The sequence below is a fragment of the Typopeltis vanoorti genome, chromosome 11 (genome assembly GCF_054136105.1).
Source record: "Typopeltis vanoorti isolate ZY-2024b chromosome 11, IOZ_Tvanoo_1.0, whole genome shotgun sequence".
In the NCBI taxonomy this organism is placed as follows: Eukaryota; Metazoa; Arthropoda; class Arachnida; order Uropygi; family Thelyphonidae; genus Typopeltis; species Typopeltis vanoorti.
In genome coordinates, this window is record NC_143559.1 from 63,317,925 (window position 1) to 63,339,267 (window position 21,343).

The 21,343-nt window shown below is 36.6% G+C and overlaps 1 protein-coding gene across 2 annotated transcripts in view; it reads left to right on the plus strand.

Annotated features, from left to right (window-relative positions):
• Positions 1 to 21,343, plus strand: part of LOC150101667 (zinc transporter 6-like) — a 166,407-nt gene that overhangs the window by 84,168 nt on the left and 60,896 nt on the right. For both annotated transcript variants that reach the window (XM_090400575.1, XM_090400576.1), the window contains one exon: positions 15,370 to 15,405. In XM_090400575.1, the coding sequence (XP_090256701.1) occupies positions 15,370 to 15,405 (36 nt within the window). The remainder of the gene's footprint in view (positions 1 to 15,369; positions 15,406 to 21,343) is intronic.

Genomic DNA, 21,343 nt, shown 5'->3' on the forward strand with positions numbered 1-21,343 from the left:
AAATCAGTATTTTTCTTCGTAGTTTGCTAATGAGTCCTCAAGATTTAGTTCATTTCAAACTCTTTCGATTTTAATTCAACAATATTTCTATACTCAAGTTTAAAGACAACTTCTGAAGTTGCTCAACTTCATTCTTTTTAAAACTCCTTTACATATTTTCTTTTCTCATGTTTATCCTATTCAGAATCCTACTACCTACAATTTTGTGTCATATAAGACCATAAGAACAAATTTGTCTCATTGTTGAATCCTCAATTTTATAATTTGCCTCCCATTCAAGAAGTTTCATTTAGTGAAACAGCATTAGGAAAGGAATAAAAATATTTAATTCTTCCAGTATTTCATTCCAGTTACAGAGATATTGTTAGGGGATACGATATGAGACTTGTAAAACAGACACAAAGGCAACACAAAACTAAATTAAACATGTGGATAAAAGACTAGAGTCCTAACTAGGTGGGTGCCCTCTATGGACACCTGTCGACAGAGTAGGGAGTAAACTGGGATCTCGAAGTATTAGTGTTTTCCATATTTTGGCAAGTTTTTTTGCAACCACATTCATTCAAATTAGGCTGATTTTTAAGAGCAGCAGCAGATTCTCAAAACAGTATTTCTCTTCTAAATTTACTGTGATGGAGCATAGTGATTTTTTTTTTCTCAATTAATTCGGTGAGCCATATTCAAAGCAAAGAAAAGGTCTTGGACTGGGGAAAGGATTGATTCTTTTTTTGATACTGTAGGAAATTTAGCAATTAGTTAAAAAATAAAGTATGGGGTATATGATTGAGTTCTGCTGCTGCAAAAGAGGTATCATTGGAACAAGGATTATAGGCTCTATGGGTTAGTGTTTTAATGACACCATATTGTTGTGGGGGGGGGACACTGGTGATAGTCGTCACTAAAGCTAACAAGGGAAGAGCTACTATTATCCTTAACCAGTGAATACAAAGAAAATAGATATCATTCTTATTGAACCTCTCCACCCACAAACTTTTAGATTATGATCCCACTAAATTGCAAATCAAGAAATTAAAAAGCCTACTCAAAAAAGTTTCCTCCTAACATCACTAAAAATATTAACCTTTCAGTTAAAGTCCCCCCCCCCCCTTTCCAAGACCATAGTAGACGCTACTGATTCTCCCTACTATAAATTATCCAAACAATTAGTGGTCATACCAGTTCATACATTAAAAAAAGAAAGAAAAACTTTTCTATTGAAAAGTTCTATTGAGAATCTTAGTGTTAAGGATACCTGACAATCCTATGAGCTTTGACATCTCATTGTTCACCAACATTTCCTTAAATGACACCTTATTACTTTTTAAAAAAGAAAAGTTCTATTGGAAAAACAAAATTTATAAACAGATAGAGAGTTCCTCTATGGGGTGTTCTCTCTCACTCTGCCTTGCCAATTTTTTTATGGAATGTTTTAAAAAGCAAGCTCTTGACTCAGTCCCCTCTCAAACCTTCTATTTTAAGATGTGTGGGTGATGTTTCTCCATTTGGCCTCGTTGTCCAGACCCATTAGGCTCTTTCCTCTCTCTCACCTCAGTGGTCTTCATCTTAGAATCCAGTTTACCATGAAAGAAGAAACTAATAATAGTTTAGCCTTTCATGCCCACCTTATGGTAACCTGTCCTTTTCAGTATACAGGAAACATACCCACAAAGGTAGATAAATTTAAAAACTTTCCCATCCTCCCCCTTCAAAGATATGGTGTCATTAAAACACTAACAACCCATAAAGCCTATAACCTTTGTTTCAATGAGATCTCTTTTTCAGCAGCAGAACTCAATCATATGCACTGCACATTTTTTATCTAATGATTACAGTTCCCACAGTATCAAAAAAAAAAAAAAAAAAAAATTCTTCCCCATTCCATGACCTTCTGTTCAGAAAGATTTAATAATACTACCACCATCTTCTGTGTCTGAGACACATCACCAAAAATAGCTAGAATCTTAAAGAAATACAATCTTTCCATAACTTTCAAGCCCCACTTAAAATTGCTACTCTTATCCACTCCACTAAAGACAAATCTCCTATCTCGGTTCCAGGTGTATATAGTTCTTTGTTCCTGCAAGTTGACCCACTGTAGACAGACAGGAAGATCATTTACCATCCAAATGGAAGAACATAAAAAATACATCTGCAGTCATGACTATGGTCAGTCGGGTCTTGCAGACCATGCTTTGATTACGGCTCACAGAATCAATTGAGAAAAGATCACCATGCTCTATCACAGAAAATTTAGAAGAGAAACTGTTTTTAGAATCTGCTGCTCTTAAAAATTAGCCTAATTTGAAAAAATATGGAAAACACTAATACTTGAAACACTAATACTTGAAGATCAATGGTCTACTTCCTAGACCATTGACAGGTGTCTATAGTGGGTGCCCACCTTAGGACGCTAGTGTTTCCACGTGTTTTGCTCAGTTATGTTGAAAGTTTTTTCCCTTGGTTTCATCCTTTATGCAAGTGTAAGCAAACAGAGTTTGCACGTGAAGTCACTTCATGGCTGGGCTACTTATATATAGAGGTTAATGACTTTACATTAGTTGCTTTAGTATCCCATATCCTTGAGATATGGGATACTAAATGGACATATCATTGCGTGCATCTATAATGCTATGCATTATGGGGAGGGTCACTACCCAGACCAATTTTGACTTTTATTGAGATGAAAAAGTAAAGGGGTGCTCATCATAGGCCTACAGTAGTTAGTATATGGGTGCAAGAGTGCCTGATAGTATTAGAAGAAAGAAAAGACGGATAGATAATTTGAGAGAGAGAAAAGGCCTCAGCTTCTTTTATATAATCATATAGCCAAAGGCTATCAGTTTTCCCTTTTTTTCACCAATCTCCTATAGATGAACAACCAAAAGACCAATCGAAACTAAAACGCTAATATGACTATCCAGGTGGTTAGCCTTATCTGAGTTAATCGCCTTGAGTTGGCCTTCTCTGCCTGAGATTGCTCTCCAGTGATCTCTGCAGTTGACTATAAGACCACATTGAACATGACCACATTAAGATGATGGAACTATTTAAAATACCTCTCATAGCAAAAATAGACAGAATTTTATCTCCTCTTGGCGAATATTGCATATTGTTACTTACTATATAATTGCTTTTCTTCAATTTCTGTGATATCTGTAATATTTATTATGTACTACTGAGCAAGAAAGATTATGGTTTTGAGAACTGTGGCTTTAGAAGAAAGGGGAAGTGGCTCTATTTTCCAGTCTTCTAAGGTTTCAATGTTCATGTATATAAGTTCTTGAACTGGTAATATTGGTTAAGTGGAGAAGGGGATTCCAAATATAACGAGGGGGTTCTCTCTTAAGGGTTAGTCCAAAAGGAATGCCTCCAAGATCCCACTTTTCAAAAACTTTTAATTTTGTCTTGTCTGCATCAGTAATTAATCAGTTATGTTGAAATTACCACTTATCTTGCTGAATTTTTCCAAAATACCAAAAAAGACATATATGGAATCATTATCCCTCAAAATGCATACTACATCATTGGCCTATGCAAATACCTTATTTTCCTTCATAGTTGAAGCAACTGTTATTCCTCGCACAGCACATGTGTATTATCGACTTCCTGAAAGAAAGGTTCAAGGACTAATGCAAATAGTAATGGACTAAGAAGGCAACCTTGCTTGACTCCTTTTTTTAATTTTGACTGGGTCTGAAATGAACCCATTAACTAGGAGGTGGATAGTTGAATTGGCATAGGCTCCTTTAATAAATGATAGCAGCTATTTACTCACATCAATTTGCTGGAGGATGTGGAACAGAAAGGGATGCTGGACATTTTCAAATTCTTGAGTAAAGTCTACTGATAGCACTGCCATTAACTGCTTTTCATAGTAACTAAGTGGAGTTGATCGCATAGCTGAAACAGATTAAATTCTATTGCTCAGCATGAACTCCATACACCTGTATGCTTTTAATTTTGTATCACATTCTCCTACTTTGAGCCTGTTATTAATAATGCAGAAAAATATCTTGTAGTTAGTATGAGGTAGAGAAATTAATTTCCAGCTGCTGATTAAGATATGATTTATATTAGGTTTTGGAATGAGGACAGTATTGCTTGCTACAAATTCACTTGGTATGTGTCCTGGCAAGAGAAAAGAATTAAACAGAATAACTAGAATGGGAAGAATAAAATCCCAGGCCTTGTGGTATTTTCCCTGAGGATTTTCTTGTCTGGCATTCTTTATAGGCTGTGGTAACTTCAGATGCTGTAATGAGTCTGTCAATCTCATCTTGGATATGAACAGGAAAGCTATTAATGCTCCAGGATTAATAATTTCCAACAGCATTATTTTTTCAAATAGATTTTTGTAGTATTTTTGAAAGGAGTTAAGGATGTGTTGAGTGGTGGGCATGTCTTCACCGTCAATGCAGATTGGAGTGATAGTGCTTTCTTTGCGGAATTTGATGAATTATCTATTGAAGAATGCAGATCAACAGCTGTCTGCTAAGTGCTGCTGTATTCTTATTTTAAAATTTCTTTCTTCTACTTGTTTTTGTCTTTCTATTTCTATCTCTATGTTAATGTTTCTAATGATGTTTCTACATTCTATACCGTTGCCCCCCCCCCCCTCCTCCACATATCCTGATTACCAAAAATACATAAACCCTATTCCCCCCTAAGACCTATAGTAGATGCTACAGATTCTCCATGCTGTAAATTAACAAAACAGTTAGCAAGCTCTCTTGCACCTTGGTTCTCATTCCCACCTTCCCTCCAATTTTTTTATGGAATATTTTGAATAACAAGCTCTTGACTTACCCCCTTTCAAACTTTCTAACAGATAAAGATATATGGATGGTGTGTTCTCCATTTGGCCTTATGGCTCAAACATATTAGGCTCTCTTTTGTCTAACCTGAATAAGCTTCACCCTAGAATTACTATGGAAAAGAAACTAATAATAGTGTAGCCATTCTAGACATTAGATGACATGCCTACCCAATGATAAAGTGTCCTTTTCAGCATACAAGAAACCCACTGACACAAGTGGATACATTCACAAATCCTTACCCCTCCCAAAATATGGTATCATTAAAATAACAACCAATAGACATATAACCTTTGTTCCAGTGAGTCCTCTCATACAGCAAAACTTAATCATATGCACCACATATCTAATAGCTATAGTTCCCATAGTATCAAAAAAAAAAAAAAACCCAATCCTACCCCCAATCCTCAACCTTCATCATCATCATCATCATCATCAAATAAGGGGTGCACAGGATACGACAGTACTACATGAAAAAAATTACATCACTACTAATTTCCTATCTACAATTTTCCTCCAAATCAGTTTGTTACTTGTCAACACTCCACTATTATCAGATCTTATATTTCTATCATCCAAAGCACCCTGTACCGTACCAATCCACCCATATCTTGGTCTTCCTCTCGGTTGTTTTCCTGCCAACCTGGCAGAGAACACCCGTTTTGCCAATCTTTCCTCGCCCATTCTGTTTAAGTGACCACACTACCTGAGATCAGCTCTGCTAATGCACTCCTGGATGCTGACAATGTCAAGTTCCTTCCTAATATCCTCGTTTTTAATATGATACTGCCATTGATGCCATCTGTTCATGCCTATAATCTTTCTCAGGACTCTCATATCTGCGGTCTCCAGTCCTTGGTCAAGCGTTTCACTTCTGACCCAGCTCCCAGATCCACAAGCTAAAACTGGTCTGAACACTGTCCTGTACACAGCCAATTCAGTGTTCCGACCAATCTCTCTCTTATTCCATATGAATTCATTCAATTGACCTCCCACCACACCAGCCTTGCTGACTCTGTTGTCCATTTCCATATATTTAATTTACCATCTTCAGTAAAAATCGTGCCTAAATAGCTGAAATGTTTTACTTGTTCCACAGGTTCTCCATTCACAACACTGTTGACATCTTCAATGATTCTGCCTATTTTCATTGTCCTTGTCTTTTTATTGCTGACCCTCATACCATATCTATTACAAGAGCTATTCAATTTAGTCAGAGAATCTTGCAGACTTGTAGCAGACTTATTTAGAAGTATAACATCATCCGCATAAAGCAAAGAGCCGACATTAACATCTCCAATTCTGACATCATGCTTAATACCACTTTCCTTCATAATGCGATCCACATAGATAATGAATAACAGAGGGGACAATGTACATCCCCGTCTCACACCAGACTTAACATCAAACCATCTTCCTCCACTTCCCCCAATTCCAACCGCTGACCTACAACTCAAATAAAGACCAAGCACTGCTCGACATAATGTCCCATTGACACCACATAACTGCAGCGTACTGAATAGCTTCCCTCTTGGCACCCTGTCATATGCCTTTTCCAGATCGACAAAACTTAAATACAGATCTTTGTTATATTCCCATGCTTTCTCGACTATTTGTCGTAAAGTGAAGATCTGATCCTGGCAGCCTCTATTTGGCCTGAATCCAGCTTGTTCTTCACCAAGCTTTTCTTCCACAATTCTTCTCAACCGTTTCTCAAGTATACTTGCATAGATCTTGCCAGGAACACTCAGTAGGGAAACACCTCTGTAACTCTCACATGCAGTTCTATTTCCCTTTTTATATATGGGTACTATGAGAGCTCTACTCCAATCATCGGGAATTCGTCCCTCTGTCCAGGCTTTCTGAACTATGCAGTGCAGCCACTGTAAGACTCTTATACCACCATACTTCAGCATTTCTGGTCGAATATCATCCACTCCTGCTGCCTTTCCACATTTCAAGCCCTTGATGGCTTTTTCTACTTCAAGTATGGATATGTATTCCTGACTGCATGCCTGGTCAGTGTTTTTTACCACTGTGCTGTCATCACTGCTTGTTTCATTTAGCAGTTTTTCAAAGTAATTACTCCATACTTCAAGGATATCTTTTTCTCCCGTTTTCATGTCACCTTTATCATCTCTAATTCCTTTTATAGCACTCTTTCTTCCATTCTTAAGCTTCTTCAACAACCTCCAGAATATTTTGCCACCTTCTTGATATTTATTTTCTATATTCTTGCCAAAGTCCTCCCATGACTTTTGTTTAGCTAGTTTTACACAGTGTTTAGCATTCTTGCATTTGTCTCTATATTCTCTAAGAGCACAAGCTGACTTATTTGACAGGAACTTTTGGTATGCTTTATTCTTTTCCTTCACTGCCTCTTTAACCTCCTGTGTCCACCAGGGAGTTCTGATTTTTTTATCCTTACAAACAACCTCACCACATGCCTCTCTGGCAGAATCAATCAATGTTTTCTTCAGAGTTTGCCACTGAAACTCCAAGGTTTGATTCCTGTTCTCAAACTCTTTCATTTTTCCTTCAATAATCTTTGTGTATTTTAGTCTACAGCTCACATCTGAGAGCTGCTCAACTTTTATTCGCTTTAAAACTTTCTTACATATTATTCTTTTCAATATGAAATTCAATTTTATCCTGCTCAAGACTAAATAGTGATCACTTCCTATTTCAAATCCTCTGTACACTCTGGTGTCCTGCACCAGGGAGAAAACATCACTATCAACAATAACATAGTCAATGGGACTTTTCTTATTCCTAGCCTCTTCTCTCCATGTGAATTTGTGCACATTTTTATGTTGGAACATGGTGTTAGTAATAACCAGTCCATGTCCTGAGCAGAAAGGTAACAGGTATTTGCCATTATTATTAGCTTTGCTCTTTTCTCCATATTTTCCCAAAATATTTTTGTATGTCTGACAATCATTTCCCACTCTGCTATTCAGATCCACAACAAGGACCAACCTTTCCTTTTTTCATTATGTCAGTTGCTTTCTCTAAATCATCAAAAAATTCCTCCACTTCTACCTTAGTAGGAGTTCTGTGGGACAATAGGCACAAATAAGTCTCATTGTGCAATCCACATTCTGATATTTGCCCACATCACTCTACCTGAGACTGCCTGCCATTCAAGAAGATTATCATCATCATCATCATCAAATTCCTGCCATGTACCCTCAAGGGGTGTACAGGATATGATAGTACTACATGAAAAAAATTACATCATTATTAATTTCCTATCTACAATTTTCCTCCAAATCAGTCTGTTACTTGTCAACACTCCAATATTATCAGATCTTATATTTCTATCGTCTACAGCACTTTGTACCGTATCAATCCACCTATATCTTGGTCTTTCTCTCGGTCGTTTTCCTGCCAACCTGGCAGAGAACACTTGTTTTGCTAATCTTTCCTCGCCCATTCTGTTCCAGTGACCATACCACCTGAGATTAGCTCTGCTAATGCATTCCTGGATGCTGACAATGTCAAGTTCTTTCCAAATATCCTCGTTTTTAATATGATACTGCCATTGATGCCATCTGTTCATGCCTATAATCTTTCTCAGGACTCTCATATCTGTGGTCTCTAGTCTTTGGTCAAGTGTTTTACTTCTGACCCAGCTCCCAGATCCACAAGCTAAAACTGGTCTGAACACTGTCTTGTATACAGCTAATTTAGTGTTCCGACTAATTTCTCTCTTATGCCATATGAATTTATTCAGTTGACTTCCCACCATACCAGCTTTGCTGATTCTGTTGTCCATTTCTATATTTAATTTACCATCTTCAGTAAAAATCGTGCCTAAATAGCTGAAATGTTTTACTTGTTCCACAGGTTCTCCATTCACAACACAGTTGACATTTTCAACGATTCTGCCTATTTTCATTGTCTTTGTCTTTTTATTGCTGACCTTCATACCATATCTATTACAAGAGCTATTCAATTTAGTCAGAGAATCTTGCAGACTTGTAGCAGATTTATTTAGAAGTATAACATCATCCGCATAAAGCAAAGAGCTGACATTAACATCTCCAATTTTGATATCATGTTTAATACCACTTTCCTTCATAATGTGATCCATGTAGATAATGAATAACAGAGGGGATAATGTACATCCTTGTCTCACACCAGATTTAACATTAAACCATCTTCCTGTACTTCCTTCAATTCTAACTGCTGACTTACAACTCAAATAAAGACTAAGTATTGCTTGATATAATGTCCCATTGACACCATATAACTGCAGCGTATTGAATAGCTTCTCTCTTGGCACCTTGTCATATGCCTTTTCCAGATCGACAAAACTTAAATACAGATCTTTGTTATATTCCCATGCTTTCTCGACTATTTGTCGTAAAGTGAAGATCTGATCCTGGCAGCCTCTATTTGGCCTGAATCCAGCTTGTTCTTCACCAAGCTTTTCTTCCACAATTCTTCTCAACCGTTTCTCAAGTATACTTGCATAGATCTTGCCAGGAACACTCAGTAGGGAAATACCTCTGTAATTCTCACATGCAGTTTTATTTCCCTTTTTATATATGGGTACTATGAGAGCTCTACTCCAATCATTGGGAATTCGTCCCTCTGTACAGGCTTTCTGAACTATGCAGTGCAGCCACTGTAAGACTCTTATACCCCCCATACTTCAGCATTTCTGGTCGAATATCATCTACTCCTGCTGCCTTTCCACATTTCAAGCCTTTGATGGCTTTTTCTACTTCAAGTATGGATATGTATTCCTGACTGCATGCCTGGTCAGTGTTTTTTACCACTGTGCTGTCATCATTGCTTGTTTCATTTAGCAGTTTTTCAAAATAATTACTCCATACTTCAAGGATATCTTTTTCTCCCGTTTTCATGTCACCTTTATCATCTCTAATTCCTTTTATAGCACTCTTTCCTCCATTCTTAAGCTTCTTCAACAACCTCCAGAATATTTTGCCACCTTCTTGATATTTATTTTCTATATTCTTGCCAAAGTCCTCCCATGACTTTTGTTTAGCTAGTTTTACACAGTGTTTAGCATTCTTGCATTTGTCTCTATATTCTTTAAGAGCACAAGCTGACTTATTTGACAGGAACTTTTGGTATGCTTTCTTCTTTTCCTTCACTGCCTCTTTAACTTCCTGTGTCCACCAGGGAGTTCTGATTTTTTTATCCTTACAAACAACCTCACCACATGCCTCTCTGGCAGGATCAATCAATGTTTTCTTCAGAGTTTGCCACTGAATCTCCAAGGTTTGATTCCTGTTCTCAAACTCTTTCATTTTTCCTTCAATAATCTTTGTGTATTTTAGTCTACAGCTCACATCTGAGAGCTGCTCAACTTTTATTTGCTTTAAAACTTTCTTACATATTATTCTTTTCAATATGAAATTCAATTTTATCCTGCTCAAGACTAAATAGTGATCACTTCCGATTTCAAATCCTCTGTACACTCTGGTGTCCTGCACCAGGGAGAAAACATCACTATCAACAATAACATAGTCAATGAGACTTTTCTTATTCCTAGCCTCTTCTCTCCATGTGAATTTGTGCACATTTTTATGTTGGAACATGGTGTTAGTAATAACCAGTCCATGTCCTGAGCAGAAATCCAACAGATATTTGCCATTATTATTAGCTTTGCTCTTTTCTCCAAATTTTCCCAAAATATTTTTGTATGTCTCACAATCATTTCCTACTCTGCTATTTAGATCCCCAACAAGGACCAACTTTTCCTTTTTCATTGTGTCAGTTGCTTTTTCTAAAGCCTCAAAAAATTCCTCCACTTCTACCTTAGTAGAACCTTCTGTGGGACCATAGGCACAAATAAGTCTCATTGTTCAGTTCCCCATTCTCATATTTGCCCACATTACTCTACTTGAGACTGACTGCCATTCAAGAAGATTAGCCTCGTATTTTGTGTTGAATACTATGGCTACTCCTTCTTTTCCTTGATTGTCATTGCCTGAATACAACATTTTGTATTTATTGCTCAGAAAGATCTCACCAGTTTTGGTCTTTTTTGTTTCAGTCACCCCTATTATGTCGGTCTGGTACTTATCTAATTCCTCAGCTAGCTCCATTTCTTTGCCATTCAGGCTTCTTACGTTGATAGTACCGATCTTTAACTCTGGTGATGTTGAGTTGGGGTTTATTTTCAGATTTGTTCCAGTAGCTGACTTTTCGCTGTTCGCCCTGGTTCCCTGGCAAAAACAACGGGGGCCTTGTTTAACCGGGCGATGCCCCAGCCGGCATGAAATTTCGTCATGTTGTACCATCATTCTATATTTTGGTTTAACCAATAAGAATACAATTTGGTCGGCTAAATCCCAAATTGCCAGCCCATCCTCGTCCGTTCAGTATCCAAGTAGATACCCAACAGAGTGCACCACGAGAAGGTGAGGATTGGACATTAGGTCAGAAGCCCTGGTAGGTTCTCCGCATTCCTTTAAAGGCTATGTGGAGGTCTCCTCTCAGTTATACAGCTTTGACCCTTAAGCACCCCATCCTCAACCTTCTCTTTTAATAATGCTGTCATCATCTGCTGTGTTTGAGCCTTGAGAAAGAATAGCCAGAATCTTAGAGAAATACAGTCTCTGCATGACTTTCAAGCCCCACTGAAATCTTGCTACCATTATTATGTTCTACTAAAGATAAGCTCCCTCCTCTCTCTGTGTCTAGAATATATAAAGTGCCCTGTTCCTGCAAGTTGCCCTACTATGGACAGAAAGGAAGATCAACCAGTATCTGTGGGGAAGAACAAAAAATACATCTGCTGTCATGACTATGGTTAGTCAGTCCTTGCAGACCATGCTTCATCGTAAATTCAGAATAGAAAGACTATTTTTGAAATTTAAAGCTGCTCTTAAAAATCAGCATGATTTAAATAAATATGGTTGCAGAAACTTCCCAAAATATGGAAAACACTAATACTTCGAGATCTCAAAAAGATACTAAAAAAGAAAAAACTATTTAATATTTGAACAAACAACTAGTTTCGTCTTCTTAGAAGATTTCATCAGGTGCATAACGCAAAAAAGAGAAATATCAAATATTGTTGTATTTTGATATTTCATGCAGACATGACCTCATGAATGGCAAAGCTGGATAGACAATCAGATAGGTAATAGTTAAGGTTAGTATTAAAAATGGACTGGATTGAGGACAGTTTCTGTTTGATTCCACAATTCTTCTCTCCAGTTCATTGTAGCATCTAAAAATGTTTTCTGATTTGTTCCAGATCACTGGATGAATAACAAAATCTTTATCATTAGCGTGAGCAGAATTAAGAACGTGATTATATAGTTTGCTGGATATAGTTCTGCCACATGTAATGTCTCTCAGATGTTCTTCCATACACAACTCAGTGATTTCTCCATCTGACCAAAATAGGGCACATTGCAGTTACACCAAAGATAATAAACTCCTAGATATTTTAGGCTATCATGATTAGGTGTAATGTGTAAGGAATCAAGTTTGGAATGAGGAGCAAAAGAAGTGTCTATTTTAAATTTTTTGAGAATTTTGGCTACTTTTAGTGAAATAGAGCTGATATACAGTAGAAATGTGAAGCCTTTTACATCAGTACTGTCTTCAGTGAAGTGAGCAGTTGGATTAAAGAGTAGCTCACGAACAGTCTATTTAGGATAGCCTTATCTTGCAATGTATGTTTCTGTATTTTTCTTTTCATGTTATGCACCTGATGAAATCTTATATACTTGATTACTTAGCATATGGTTCACCATTACATGGCCATTTTGGATCATTTTTTGGGTTCACCTTCCATCACTATGGCATCTGCGAGTAAAAAGTCTAAATCAATTGATTCTTGTCAGGTTTTTAATGAAAAGCAGATCAATTTGTACTTTTTTTGTGCCGATCGACGATAAGCCTGTGTGTTTAATTTGTTGTGAGTCAGTGTTCAGTATCAAAAGAATGCAATATAAAACGACACTATGAGCATGCGTCCAATTTCAATCACCTTCAAGGGCCGCTTCATGTGGACAAAGTGTGAACCATCTCCAGATTGATTTAAAATGCCAGCAGGGTATGTTTAAAAGGCAGAGGGAGGAGAGCGAAGCATGCATCAAAGTAAATTATGTAATAGCTGAAAAAATTGCTAAATAATCAAAAGGATGGCTTTACAAAGACTACATTTCTGAGGACACATTCCCTAATCTTCGCTAGCATGCTTTGAAGAAGATGTGTGCTCTTTGCATTCCCTAATCTTTGGAATGCGTCCTCAGAAATGTAATCTTTGTAAAATGTAAGCAAGGGCACATTGAATAATTTTTCTCTCAAAGAAGAGGTTGTTTTGGAGTTCAAGCAGCTCCGTTTGCTGAGCCTGGCATTTCGGCGGCATTGAAAATAAATCTATAGAAGACTGTTGGTTACGAAAATCACTAAATCTCTCTTCGAACTCACTTCACAACACAGTTAATTTTGTAGCGTATTCATCAAGAGACGAACAGTTGGACTCAGTGAGAAGCTGAAAATCAGTAAAATCTTTTTTTTGCGAGTTGTGCCTCCCAAAGTTTGAGCTTAGCCACAAAAGCTTTGATGTGATCAAACAGAGTGTGCACCAGTTGATCTTTGGATTGTAGCTGTCCTTGAAGGTGATCGAAATTGGGCGCATGCTCATAGTGTCGTTTTATATTGTATTCTTTTGATACTGACACTGGCTCACAACAAATTAAACACACTAGCTTATCGTTGATCGGCACAAAAAAGTACAAATTGGTCCGCTTTTCATTAAAAACCCACAAGAATCAATTGATTTGCGCTTTTTACTCACAGACGCCATAGTGATGGAAGGTGAACCCAAAAAATGATCCAAAATGGCAGTGTAACGGTTATTATCCACTGAATATGTCTCACACTAATGAAAAAAGTCTGGCAATATAAAACCACAATAGGCTATGGCTGATACGCCGAACCTGCATGCGCTTATACACAAATATCACACTGTTCACGACTGACTGACTGTGGATAAGATCCTCTTGTATTTATATGAAAATAACGAAGTATCTAGAACCTTCGAGATGTATCTGGAAGGCACTAGACAGCGCACTCGAACAAACTACTGCTTCAGCCACTTACCTGCAACGTTAGTACTAGTACTTAAGTACCGCTTGGAGCTGGTAGATGACTGAAGAAGCATGTCTATTTAATATTTATTTTTATAGGATTTTATTTGAAGTATCAAATGCACAGCGTTCCTTGTGAATCTGGAAGGCATCTGACAATTCTAAATACCGCAGTACCCGCAGGCTTCATTGAAATTATTTTTTATTTAATCACGTTTTAATGTTAAGTAGTTATTTTTTCAAAATGGCCGGCGGGTCACAGCAAAGAGCTTCGCGGGCCATGTGTTGAAGACCCCTGATCTGGAGTATCCAATCCTATAGCCTGAGATCAATTAGTCAGTGCTGGAAAAAAAATTAACTGTAGGTAACCATATGCTAAGTAATCAAGATTAGGGAATGCATATTTATATATAACCTTCCCTTCATTGAAATTTTTAATGCAGCCTGCACTGTCTGAAAGGTTGAAGACCCCGGCTCCAGATACCCTGGTTTTTATCTCACATACATAAAACCAAACATGAATTCGTGGTGCTACTGTTATGTATTGTAACACTGTCAAGAGTGAATTTGTATAATTCATGGAGTTTGTGCTTGCTACCTTAGATTGACCTATCTCCTCATAAGGCTGATAATTATGATTTGAATATAATCAATAATATTTAAAATGCCTATTAATTTATCTTGTTTTTTGCAGTCTTGAAATTCTTTCATCTTTGGAAATGTTGTAATAACTTACTCCTTTGTCTTTATTCTTTCTGGGATTGTTGTTCCAAAAATTGGACAAAATTATCATTATTTTAAAGAATTTTATCAATAAAATAATAAAAGGAATATGTATTGTCTTAAGTTATCTTAAAACATATCAGCTGTTAACCATTATGTACTTTGCAGGAAATGTCAACTGAATGCTGATATCAGCACAAATTAAACTGATTTTAACCTTCATTTAATCACACCATTCTAATTGTGCTATGGATATATTTGGTCTTGACATTGTCAGCATCCAGGAGTGCATTAGCAGAGCTAACCTCAAATGGTATGGTCACTTAAACAGAATGGGAGAGGAAAGATTAGCAACACAAGTGTTCTCTGCCAGGATGGCAGGAAAAAGACCCGAAGGAGGATCAAGATATAGGTGGATTGATGCAGTAAAAAGTGCCTTAGAAGATAGAAATATAAGATCTGATTATTGATAATAATAGTTGGAGTCTTGACAGGTAACAGACTGATTTGGAGGAAATTGTAGATAGGAAGTTAGTAATGATGTAATTCTTCATGCAGTACTGTCATATCCTGTACACTCCTTGAGGGTATATAGCAGGAATTTGATGACGAGGAGGATATTTGGTGTAAAGCATTGTCAGAAAGTTTGTTGAATGTATGGTTAAAATATGTATGAAGTTAAACATTTTTAAGAAATTATTTTAAATTTCAAATGATAAATTATTCATTATAAATTGCTTTTTCAGCATTGAAAGGCTAATTCAGTCATCAGAAATTCATCTGTGAGTATGAGTTTGGCATATATCTTATAAATATTTAGTATTAACTTGTAGAATGCTATACGCAATACATATTCAAACTGTTATTTATTTATACACTCAAGTTATTTGATTTGTTTCATAAAACCTTTATTTTCATATACCACAATAATTGCAACCACATTTATAGATACTTCTAGACACTTCCTGAAATGTATAAACAAATAAGTATTTTGCCTCATCAGTTTTTATTTCTGATCTTACCCTCAGCAAGGAGAAAACGTTTCTGTTCAGATTAAGACTCCAGGCTGATCCCATTTTCCTCAAAACATGTCTCCACCACCCTTGCATTATGGCATGATAGTTTATACTCATCTGGATGGTTCCAGAGGCCTATCAGCATAATTAATTTTGCTGGGCACTACAAGGAATTCTGGTTCAAACCAGAAAAGACATCATCACCTTCACACCTTTGTTAATTTTTTAATGGATATGACAGCTATCATGCCCAAACATGTTCATCGCCACATATTGTCTTTCAGACTGATTGCTTTTCATTCATGATATGGAGTTTTCGGTACATAATGTTCTGATCACACTGACTGTGCATTGGTATAATATGCTGATGCATAATTCTTTAGAAATACTTTTCTATCACTTTCAAAGTTTATTTGGCCTGCATGTTTCTTAGATTTTTTGCTTTAATTTTGATTACACCACATGAGAAATATGGTGTTCTGTGATTACACCTTGCTGGAAGCCAAATTCTAAACTACACGCTGTTGTGACCATTATACACAATTATGGTAATTTAGTTCTTTCCTTTGCTTTTTCTTTTTCTTATTTTTACCTTGCCACACTGCATTGTTTGTTACTGTCATGTGGACGAATAATTTTGGCCAAACCATACACACACACATGCTGAGTTAGCTTTGCATTAGCAGCTCCCCCCCCCCCCCCCCCAACACACACACACACACACGATTTACATATCCGCTGTGATAACGAAGTACCACGTGATATCAACGTCACATGCAGCTACTATGGATGGGCACACCTATCCTCTATACGCAATCAATGAGCGTTTGCTAGTTATGGAGAAATTTGGTGATGTAAGAGTCAATCTGACTGTGGGTAGCTCGTAGTTGGAGCCTGCAGGGCATGTGCCAGTATTTTGGAAACATCCATACTTGTTGGTTGCTCCCATACTAACATCTCAATAACTTAAAGATGCCAAGAAATTATATTCTTGGATTTCATCCTTTATCTAAGTATAATCAAACAAAGTTTGCATGTGAAGTCACTTCATGACTGAGTTACATGTATATGTAACCCAGTCTTAGTATCCCATAACGCAATGCACATATCCTTAAAGACATGTATAATGCAATGCATTATGGGAACCAGACCAGTTTTAACCTTTATCAAGGTCTCATCATTGGGAGTCAGACTCAGACGTGATACAAGGTTGAAGTAATGCAGAAGTCATATTTCCATATACAAGTAGCCCAAAGGTATCACATCTTATTACTATAATGCTCTGGATTAGAGGTAGATGTTGAATATTTTTTTTCACTTAGGTATACTATAAATTAAAGATGCCAAGAAATTATATTCTTGGATTTCATCCTTTATCCAAGTGTAAGCAAATAAAGTTTGCTCGTGAAGTCACTTCACGACTGTTACTTGTGTTTAGAGGCTAATGACTTTACATTAATTGTGTTAGTATCCCATAATGCAACACACATATCCCTACAGACATATAACCAGGTGAAAAAGCTTTTATCATCTATCTCTAATCCAGAGTATTTTAGTAATAAGGCATGAATTTTGGCTACTTGTATATGGAAATATGACTTCTGCATTATTTCAATCTTGGTATCACTTCTGGGTCTGGCTCCCATTGATGAGACTTCAATAAAGGTCAGAACCAGTCTGGATAGTGGTCCTTCCCATAATGCATTATGGGATACTAATGCAATTGATGTCAAGTTATTAGCCTCTATACACAAATAACAGTCATGAAGTGACTTCACGTGCAAACTTTGTTTGCTTACCCCAGAATAGAATTTCTTGACATCTTTCATTTATAGTATAACCAAGTAAAAAAAAACTTTCAACAACCCTTGATACAGTAGTTGTTGAAAGTTTTTTCAACCAGGACTGGGTTAACCATGAACAGATATCCAGCAGGAGTGTTCACATTGGTCAGCCATGCATGGTTAATCCTATAGGTGAGTGGCAGGTGTCATGACTGGTATCTCAGCAACAACATTCAACAGTTGCACAGCTCATCCACCAGTACAACAGTAAGGCAGTTTGAACCATGTCCACATGCACAATGTACCTTGTACCTTGCTTTGCCTGGGGTCTCACAGTGGGAGACTAACAAGGGTACATTGTTAGTCTCCCACTGTGAGACTAACAATGATGATGACATCCATTTCATAGCAAACAATGCCTTGCGTGGGCAAAGGAACATCATTAATGGAACCCTCGACAGATGTAAGAAGGTTGTCTGGAGTGATGAGTCCTGTTTCCTGCTGAACCTTGCTGATGGTTGGGTTCATGTTTGGTGTAAACAGCATAAAACTCTATCCCTGGTTGCACAGTTGGGATTCAACAGGCTGGTGGAAGTGTTATTTTGGTCTGGGGGAGCTTTTTCCTGACACACACTAGGTCCATTGGTTATCTGACAAACACCGAATGGTGAATGCTTCAGGGACCTGTTAGCCAACTATCTCCATCCATATCTACATAAGGTCTATCCTGACCGCAGCATCATCTTCTAACAGGACCATGCACTTTTCATCGGGCTCATACATCTACTGAGTTGTTGGAGAAATGCAACAACAAATCTGTGACACTGCCTTGGCCCCCAAACTCCCTGGACTGTAACCCCAATTGAACATGTGTAGGATGTGCTAGAACAGGGTGTGAGAACTGCTGATACTCTGCCACAGAATGAGCATGAACTGATAGAGTTGTTGCAGTGGACATGGGTCGAATTATGCATGGCAGGTGTTTGAACCTTGTAAAATCTGCTTCTAGTCATCTGCGAGCTGTGATTGCACAGAGAGGTGGACCAACGCATTATTAGATGGGTGTTCCTAATGCAAAGCTAACTCAGTGTATCTATGTATCTACACTAGTGGCCAAAATTGTGGAAACCTTTTGGAAAAAGTGTATTTTTGTGGTTTAATGGCTCATAACACCACTTTTTTTCTGTATAATACCATAAAATTATATATCAATGGAAAGATAATTTAATCAAGAATGTAATGCAACAAATTTGTTCAATTATCTGTATTCTATGAAAGTTATAGCCAAATAATCAGAAAAAAGAAGCACAACTTGCTTAGGTTGATATGAAGTAGCTTTCCTTCATTTGAATGTAGCCAATGAGCATGAGTGTTTAGAGAGCCAATCAGGTGTCATCTTGTTTTGGCAATGAGCTAATAAGGTCACAGTGGGATTCAGCTATTGATGTCATATATTGGAGCTGAGAGGAGGACATTTGTCAGTGTGTTATGTGATTGCTATCAAGTTGCTTGTAAAACATAATAAAATTAAAGAAATGGCGCAGAGTTGACGGGTCACTCAGAAAGTGATGTAAAATAGTACTATTAAGTGAACAAGGCTACATTATGAAGAAATTAGAAGAAAAATTGGTGGAAACTTAACCAAAGGTGGCATTTCTAAATTTTTGAAGAAGTATAAGGAGACTCAGTTACTACAAAACCAGACTGGTAAAGGCAGGAAAAGGTTCACAACAGCAAGTGATGATAGAAGAATTGAAAGGCTGTGCCTACGTGACAGAAGAAAATCATCTGGGTGTATACAAGATGAAATGGCGCAATATAATGTGAAGTTGAGTGCGAGGACTGTTTGGCGCAGACTGCAGGAATTTGGTTTAAATGCTAGAATTCCACAAAAAAAAAGCCATTTTTATCTCTCAAACAAAGGTTGAAAAGATTAAACTGGGTTAAAACCCATGTTAATTGGACAGCAGAACAATGGGACAGTTATTTGGAGTGATGAGACCAAAATCTCCCTGTTTGGTATGATAGCATAAAATACGTAAGGAGAAGAATCAGAGAAGATTTGCATCCTGATTCATCCTGAAACACCCACTTAGTGTTATGATCTGGGATTGTATGACATCAAAAGATGTGGGCAGAATTTGCATGATTAATGGGAATATAAATGCCCAAAAATACATAAATGAAATACTTGAGCCCAAACTGAAGCCTTCTGCATGTGATCTTTTCCAAGATAATGAAGCATTTATATTTCAACAGGATTCAGCTCCATGTCATGTTGCTGCTGTGTGCAAAAAGTGGTTTCAAGATAATCATATTCCACTGCTGGAATGGCCTGTGAATTGCCCAGACCTTAATCCAATCGAAAATCTATCGAGCCAACTAAAGAACTTGTTAGTCAGAAGCAACCCAGCAATAAAACCCAATTAATAGAAGCAATAATTCAATCTTGGTTTCACATTATAACAGCTGCAGAACTAAAAAACTTGGTTCACTCCATGGGAAGGTATTGTAAGGCCATAATTAATGCTAAAGGTTACCCAACTAAGTATTAACTCACATTATGAGAATTTTTGTATATCTCATTTTTTCTGTGTATTTCACTTTTCTTCTTTATAACTGCTGTTCTAATAAAAAAAAATCCTTCATAAAAGTTATTGCATTACATTCTTGATTAAATTATCTTTCCATTGATTTATAATTTTTTGGATTTCCAAAAAAAAAAAAAAAGCAGTGTTTATGAGCCATCAAACCTCAGAAATACACTTTTTCCAAAAATGTTTCCACAATTTTGACCATTAGTGTGTATATGTATATCCCTAATGAAACTTTCGCAACCTGTAGTATATCAGTGTTACATGGAGATTAGGAAAAAAGAGAATGCTGTAGGCTGTAATAATCATTAAAAAAAAACTTAAGCATGGGAAGACAAAGCTAGTTTACTAGTTTGAAGTTATACAAGATATGATTATTAACTAACTGCTGCTCATTTTTTATTGATTTAGAAATAGTAGAGGAATTGTAGATGTCGTTTCACTTAAACAGTGCCATGAATTCTGTAGGAGAAGGGAAGGCATAAGATAGAAACAGACTGTGTGATTACAAATCTCAAAATCAGAAAATTCTTCATTAGATCATCAACACTGTTTCCCCATTGTAAATATGGGCAAAAAAGTTATAAATTTATCTAAAATTATATATTAAAAACTTGTCTATATTATATATAAAAACTTGCCTACCACATCAGTTCACACTTCACGCAAGCAAAAACAGATGAAACTCAGTAAACAAAAACAGCAACTCATGACAAATGAGAACATTCAATTGGATTGGTTGATACAATAACCAATCACATCCACTAGAACGTGATCTTATATAGATCACGATTCTCCAATCTGATATCTCATTACGCACAAATAAACAACTAAAAAAAAAAAATACACAACTAAAAACTTTATTTGTGTATTTAAAAATTTATTTATCACTTTTAATTATTTTAAAACAACAAAAAAAACATATTGGAATAAAATATTTATTTCTCTATTTTGGAAAACCGAAGTTAGAAAAAACAACAGATCGATTACAAACTCACAAGTTACAGGAAATGCTGATTGTTTAAAAAAAAAAAAAAAAAGTTAATGTGAAATTTGGCATTGTTTGGACCTCGCAATATTTTCACAGTCAAGTTGATATGAAGTGGCCAATCGCAGACAATCATCCAAATGATCATTTGTAATTTGGTTTCTTAATTGATTTTTTATGAAGGTCATATTTGAAAAAATGGATTCTGACAAGTATATTGATCCAAAACACGACAGAATTTTTCGTGCAATATCAGTTAATATTGGGAATTTTTCATGTGCATACTTCCAAATGACTTCATTGTTTATTGATTTTAAATGTAAACTATTCTGAATGTT